At 49.0% G+C, this 7500-nt stretch overlaps 1 protein-coding gene across 1 annotated transcript; it reads right to left on the minus strand.

Annotated features, from left to right (window-relative positions):
* Positions 1–3153: 3153 nt before the first annotated feature.
* On the minus strand, positions 3154–3660 carry LOC143028033 (uncharacterized). Its single transcript, XM_076189676.1, has one exon. The coding sequence runs from the start codon at positions 3658–3660 to the stop codon at positions 3154–3156; it is 507 nt and encodes a 168-aa protein (XP_076045791.1).
* Positions 3661–7500: the final 3840 nt, after the last annotated feature.

Consider the following 7500-nt stretch of genomic DNA (forward strand, 5'->3'; position numbering starts at 1 on the left):
ACTCCTGGCCACTGAACCCGGGCCGCAGCTGTTCCAGCGTGTCGTAGCCAATCCGAAGCCTACGCAACCGGATCTGGTCGGCTCTGGATTGTTGGCGATTGCAGTGTAGTGGCTGGCAGTTCGTAGAGGCAGCGTACCATGCTGCCTGCCGTAAGGTTCTCTCCAGGGAGCGGTGGTGGTGATGAGCGGCGTGCCAGGTGGCCTGTTTAGCCTGCGTCTTAATTTGCTGGTGACTGCTGGCATAGTGCTGGCTGCACGGGCCGCCGCATCCGCCAACTTGTTCCCTCTGAGTCCTACGTGACTAATAATCCAGTTCAGCCGCAGGTGCCGGCCTTCCCTGGCAATTCTCTGTTCTCTGGACTGAATGGATGTCACTATCTGAATGTTGTCGGTGGGGTTGACTTGTTGGAGCTTCTGTAGAGAAGATTCGGAGTCCCTGTGTACGACCACCGCACCTTCGCGATGGTGAAGGGCGTGCTCCAGGGTCTGTTGAATGGTTACTTACTCCGTCTGCAGGGTGGAGCAGTAGTCGGGGGTCCTCCATGACAGCGTCTCCCGCCGTTGACTACCGCTGCCCCCGTTGTGCCTCGGGTAGGGCCCACGGAACAGTCTGTGTAGTACACGGTTCCACCTGGGATGCTGACCTGTCCCACAGATGCCAGCGCGTGTAGTCGCAGTTCATGTTGCGTGCACTGTGCCTTGCTAGCTGGCAGATGGTTGCTGAAGACTTTGACTGGAGGGGACTGCCATGGGGCCGGTACATCGTAGGGTGCGACGGGCAGATCCGGAGCCCACATGGTTAGGTGGTCATCATCGAGCAGTGCGTTGGTGGCGTCAGCTACCCTCCGTAGCCGTGTTGGTGCTGTAGAGGTCGCGTCGCTGTGGTGGGGTCCTTCTGAATTTGGTTCATGTTATGGTCTCCCTGTTTTGTCGGAGGACCTTAGCCACCCGGCAGGTCACAATCTGTTGGACCCTGGAGGCCAGAGGCACCAGGCGAGTCTCACTTTGCATTACGGACATACTGGTCCAGCGAGGTGCCTCGAGCATGGTCCTCGTGGTCTGGTTCTGGATGCACTCGATCCTTTTTCGTTGGCTGGGTGACAGAGAGACTAGCACGACAGCTCTGTAATCAACTTTTTTTTTTTTTGTCCCAGCGGCCATTGCCGATTTTGGGACTGGCTTTTAATTTACCATGTAATGTGTGTTTGCCATGTAATATGTGTAATATGTGTTTATCATGTAATGTGTGTTGTCTTTTAATTTTTTTTTCTTGTCTTTTTTTTATATTGTCAATCAACCAGCGAACGGACAGCCTGTATGTAGAACAGCCGCAGCACGGGGTATGAGACACCTGAGTGCGTCCTTGTCATCGCCCTCATGACGTTGATCCTCGTCCTCGTTTTCCCTTAGGTAGGTGACCTGGATGTTGAATGATAAACCATGGTCGACCCATATTCCCAGGTACTGGAGCGAACTGATCCAAGCTAGCTGGATGTCTTGAATATAAAGGTGGGCGTCCGGGGTGGTGGCCTTGAACATCTAGGCCTTGGACTTCTCAGCTGAAGTCTTGTACAGGATGGTTTAGTTTAGTTTAGTTACACACACACACACACAAACACACACACACACACACACACACACACACACACACACACACACACACACACACACACACACACACACACACACACACACACACACACATATATATATATATATATATATATATATATATATATATATATATATTTATATATATACGGGTAAACGAAGGTAGGCCTCAGAATACGTTTATTGTCCTAACGTTTCGGTCTCTATGACCTTCTTTAGAGGACTCGCTATAATACTATTTTTTTTTTTTTTTTTTTTTTTTTTTTTTTTTTTTGCCAGCGGCCATTACCGATTTTGGGACTGGCTTTTAATTTACCATGTAATGTGTGTTTGCCATGTAATATGTGTAATATGTGTTTATCATGTAACGTGTGTTGTCTTTTAATTTTTTTTTTATTTCTTGTCTCTTTTTTTTATCTTGTCATTATTATTTTATGCACACATATATGCTATAATACATCATGATCACAAAATTTATATCTGCAGTGGGAGGAACTCGTCAAGCTTCGAGCGTCATTTTTTTTTTCCAGAGAGTTAATTACTAAAAGACTAGCTGCTTTGGAAAGGAATATAAACCCTTCTCTATCGTTGTTGTTTACTTGGATGTTTATATGTGCAGCTTTCACCGTCTTTCTCATTTTCTTTTGTAATCCCTTATGCAAAATCTCGACTTTGTTCCAATCAGGTAGGTTGTTACAATGTTCGAGGTGGCGATCTCCTGTGTGCCCTTATGTCTTTTTTGTGTTCGCTCAATCTCTTTTCAATCCCTCGACCAGATTCACCGATGTATGCTGAGGGACAGCCGCTACAGGGAATGCGATCAATTAAAAACACATTCAAAAACTTGAAATACCCAGGAGGCCTGATCAATAAGACAAAACTCAAAGCGAAGAAAATCCACGATAAATCAAACGTCCTGGCCAACGGACCAAATGTCCAGGCATTCAAGCCTAATGACCGTGCAGTGACAAAAGATCCTGTCACACCACATTTTATAACTGTTCCCAATTCTGAAAACACCGAGGATATTGATAGATATTTATTAAAAGGTGGGATAAACATTGCCAAGGCATCCTCGAATAAAATAGGAAAAATGTTTAAAGACCACACTGATAGTCACAACAACCTCAGTGTGATTTATCGAGGGGCACGTTTCCCGGAAGTTGTCCTCAACTTGGCCCACAAGTCTGCCAAGCCGGTGTGCTGGGAGAAGCTGCCACACCACTCCAGCCATTTGGCCTCCCGTACCCGGCTTGAGACTTGTTGAGCGTGTGTAACCACTTCTTTCAACAGCTGTAGGTTAGTTGGGGTGGGTCGCTTGCGGTACAGCTTCCGATGAATGTTGACGAGGTGATTCTACTCCCGGACTTCCTCGTTGTAGAATCACCAGTTCCGACCCCATCGATGCCCTGGATGTCATCTGGGGATGGCTGCTTCTGCTGCTCTCTCGATCGCTGCAGTGAATTCTGCTTTTCGCTGGTCTAGGTCCTCCGGCGGGTCGTACGCTTTCCACCAGTCATCCAGGGCGGCCTGGAACTTGTTTCAGTCTGCCATCCGCAGGTGCCATCGAGGTGGTGGGAGCGGTGGAAGTGGGAGTGCGGCCCTTAGAGTGGTGATGACGGCGTAGTGGTCGCTGGTGAGAGTAGGATGCACCCACCAGCTATTTCCGGAAACTAGGTTGGTGGACACCACGGTGAGATCCAGTCTGCCTCGCCGGACGTGAGTGGGTTCTCCAGTATTTAGAAGGGAGATGTCCTGGACCTCTTCCAATGTGGTTGCCAGTTGGCGGCCGGTCGGGTTAGTCGGAGAAGAGGAGTGAAGCTTTGGATGATGGGCATTGAAGTCTCCATCTACTATGATATTGTTGTGGGTAGCTAGTGACAGCACCTCATCGACCTCCAACGGCATCCCGGGGCTCCTGTAGGTGTTGTAGATGAGGAGTGGCAGGTCGGGAAGGAGGAACTCCACTGCCATCACCTCTACACCCTCGCCACAGTGCACGGGTCGCGCAACCCTGCGGTGTGGTAGATTGTTCTTCACCAGCACCATGCAACCATGGTGTCCTATGCCTCTGTCAAGCGGGAGTGAGTAGACCGTGTAGCATTACTCTGTTCCATCTTGGTGGTGGGGGGAGACGCTGTCGGTGGGTGTCCTGGCAGGCCAATACAGGGTGGGTAATGTGCCCTCGAAAATGGCTGCCATTACTTCTCGAAGGAGAAGAGAGGCCAAGTCTTCATCTCTGCCTGGTACAGTGTTTGGCTGTTGTAGCAGGCGTCTGAAGACTGCTACAGCTGCGTTGAGCATCCCCTCGAGCGGTGGGTAGCGGGTGGCAGAGGGCCGAACTTCGGTCGCCGGTTTGACTCCGGTCGGAGGTTTGGCTGGGGGGACTGCAGTGTTGAATGTGGCGGGGGTTGCCGGGGCGGTTCTCCTAGCTGGGGGTGCTGGAGTTTCTGGTGTCTTCTTCTGTCGTCGTCGACGTCTCTTGCGCCGGGCATTGTGGGTCGCTGCTTGGGGCCTAATTGAGGGCTGGGTTTATGTTGGGGGAGGGTTAGGCTGCTTTTCCAATTCTTGGCGGGGGGTGGGTGCTTACCCCTAGGCTGGGCGTGATGGTGGGGGAGCAGGTACGAACCGAGGCTGCTGCTACTGGGAGGGGGGTGGGGTGTTCCGCACTTCGTCTTGAGGGTTCCGCCTGCCACCGGGGAGCCGTCGGATGCGTTCTGGACAGCAAGAATGCCATGCGTGGTGCTTTTTTTTTTACAGTTGGGGCACCGAGCCGTGGTGGCCTGGTTCCTCATATGCTTCTCTATGCACACGTCCGTTGCGTGTGCTAAGCTGCATACTCCGCATCTCGTGGTGTTGGGGCAGCAACTCTGCAGGTGGTTATACCGTTGACACTTGTAGCATCGTATCGGCTCTCGGTCGTAGAGCCTTAGGGCGTATTTTCCCCATGGCCCCAAGTCGAGTTTTTCCGGTAGGGAGCCCCTCAAGCTCTACCAGAACCTGGCAGGTTGAAACTTTGTCCCGTGTATTGCGGAGACGTTCCGCCCTGAGGACGCTGGGGTGGTCTCTCACCGCTTCCAGGGGCATATCCACTGGAAAGCGTTGGAGGATGCCCTTGTTGCGTTTGTCACTGGGGTCCAGCAGCACCAGATTGGGGGTAGGACCCTGTGCGAGAGTACGCATCCTAGACTTGCTCTCGTCGTCCTTGGGGGTGAGTACATACTCCTTTTTCAGGTTTGACCTGATGGCCATGATTAGTCCAGGGTTGTCTCGCTGGAGGGATAGTACGGCCTGATACTGGCTGGTGTGGCCGTTGGTCTCCCCGAGCTTGAACTTTGGACGACCCGTCGTTCGAGGGGCGCGTTGCTTTTTGGCGGCGCCGACCACTGTCCATCCGTTGTCCCCGCTGCAACTACTATTAGGGGGAACGCTGTCATCTGCCTCAGTGGTACTCCTTCCGCTGCTGCTTGCCTCTGTGGTGCCTGCGCATGCGCCGTCTGAGGTGTTCCTTCCATTGTCATTGTTGGCTCCATCCTCTGGGTCCATAAAGCACCGATCAATGTCTGAAAGTACATGACCTTTGCTGATCTTTGTCTTTGGTAACCCATCTGCTGCTTCTTCGTCCTCCGAGTCATCAAAGATGTTTCTGTTCTTCAAAGAAGTCATCATAGCTGACTACAATCGTCCGGCGTTGAGCTGAACTGTGAATTGAACTATGCCTGTCCGACCTACGTCCAGTGGTATCTCTACTTATATGGCACTCTCTTACAAAAAGAGGGATAGGGGAAGGACCAACGGACGCCTACCCTAACTCAATTAGTGACCTAGGGATCATGCGGTGTGGGGTCAGGTGGAAGATGACTGTTAATGATGTTGGTGACCGGTGATCCCCTGTTTAGTTATTCCTGCAGAAATAACATTCATTCCCAACGGGTCCCTTCCCCGGATTGGGATATTTTGGTTATTTCATACTACATTTTGGGTGACGTATTGTGTTTCCTTCGGTGTGTTGATGTCATGATGGTTCTGCGTTCCATGCGTCATGAATATGTGACAGTATGTCGAAGAAGGTTGGGTTAGGTGGGGTGAGATGAGGTTAGGTTAGGTGAGTCTAGTTAAGGCGAAGCAATGTCAGGTGAGTTTAGGTGAGGTTAGGTTAGGTGAGGTTAGATGAAGTTGGATGAGGTTAAATAAAGTTAAAGGAGGTGAGGTGACGTTAGGTGAGGTTAAGTTAGTTGAAGTAAGATTAGTTTAGGTGGTAAGTTAGGTGACATTCGGTTAAGTTATGTGACGCTTGGATAAGTTAGGTGACGCTTGATTAAGTTAAGTGACGTTTTGTTAAGTTTAAGTTAGGTGAATTTAGATTAGGTTAGGCAAAGTTAGATTAGATTAGGTTTAGTTAGATTGTGTTAGGCAAGGTTAGGTGACACTAGGTTAAGCAAGGTTAGATTAGATCATTGTAGTGATTATGAATTCGGGAAAGAGGACAACAGCCGAAGATGGAGAAGGGACTCTTCGGAAAAAAAAAATCACACCAATTAGTGCTGGTTCCCGTTTTCGTTAATAAGAAGAAGGGACACATTGGGAAGTAATTCAGTTCATACCAGTTAGTGTTTTTGTACTCCTCATCGTTATTCTATCTATATACCAAGGGCATCTTCCTTCTTATAAGGGGGGTAGCCAGCCAAGGGACGCACTCAGTCCTTCCCATTCCACTCTAATTCACCACCCATTGTTTCCCTTTCATCTTAACTCCTCGTGGATGAAGGGTCATCTCTGTCTCCTCCCATTACTCGGTTCAGAAGCAATGTAAGAAGACACAGCACACCCACAGCAGTGCCGCTTCATTTACGCAGCGAACCTCCCTCCTCGTCTCCTCAAGCAAAGAATAAAGAAGACGGGGAGAAATCCCTTCGGGTTGTGAAAAAAAAACATACACAACCATCCCCCACTCCCACCTATCACTTGAGTACTTCCCTAACTGACAGACATTCCCCACTTTATTAGATTCTCTTCCAACCCATCCATCCATCTCATTTTTGGTCAGTCATTCAAGTTCACTCTATCCACCTCTGCTCTCCACACTCTTTTTCATTGATCTTTCCTCACTTATTCTTTTCATGTTTCCAAACCATCCCACTAATCTTTCATCAGCCTTATCTGCCATCTCCCTTTCTTCCCCCGCTCTCCTCCTTGCCTCCTTCCTTCTCACTCTATCTTGTAAACCCCACCAAACTTCTCTCAAACACTTAATCTCAAACACGTATTTTTCCTCTCTGCGTCGCTTAAATTCCAGGTCTCCGTCTCCACCCCATAAAGTGTCTAAGGCACAATCACCCATTCATATAATCTTCTCTTTGCACCCATTCCCAGATGCCTATTTCTCATGACACTTTTCAATCCCTCAAGATATATATTTGCTTCCTTATTCTACATTTTTAACTAATAATTAGTTTCTCAGCTATCAGTGCCTCCCGTGCAGGTACCGTGTACCTCTTTTCATTAATAGACGGAAACCTCTTGCGCTGACATCTCTTCAGTAGGTATATACCATAGGACTCCTATTATTATGGGACTTATACACCTTTGTGTCATCAAAATCAGATGGATATGTAAAGCATTTGGTATTCCTGTAATATTTAGTCTCCTCAAATTGCAAGTATATACTTTTCGTGATATTCCCTGTTTCTTTATCTGTCTTAATATTTTCTCTACCTGATTGCAACTCTCATTCTCGCTCTCTCGTACTCCCTCCCTCCCTCTTTCGCTCGCTCGCTCGCTGTCTTTCTTTCAGCCCTCCCCCTTTTTCGGTCTCTATCGTATCTTCATTTACCTTTCCCCTTTTCTGCCCCAGCCAATAAGGGTCCCCCTCCTTTTTCCCCTCCCTTC

The sequence above is a fragment of the Oratosquilla oratoria genome, chromosome 9 (assembly GCF_046742065.1).
Source record: "Oratosquilla oratoria isolate Oo_2021 chromosome 9, ASM4674206v1, whole genome shotgun sequence".
NCBI lineage: Eukaryota > Metazoa > Arthropoda > Malacostraca > Stomatopoda > Squillidae > Oratosquilla > Oratosquilla oratoria.

Bases quoted from the DNA above. Each gene is read 5' to 3' on its own strand.
- LOC143028033 (XM_076189676.1), bottom strand. From the start codon at position 3,660: ATGGTGCTGGTGAAGAACAATCTACCACACCGCAGGGTTGCGCGACCC.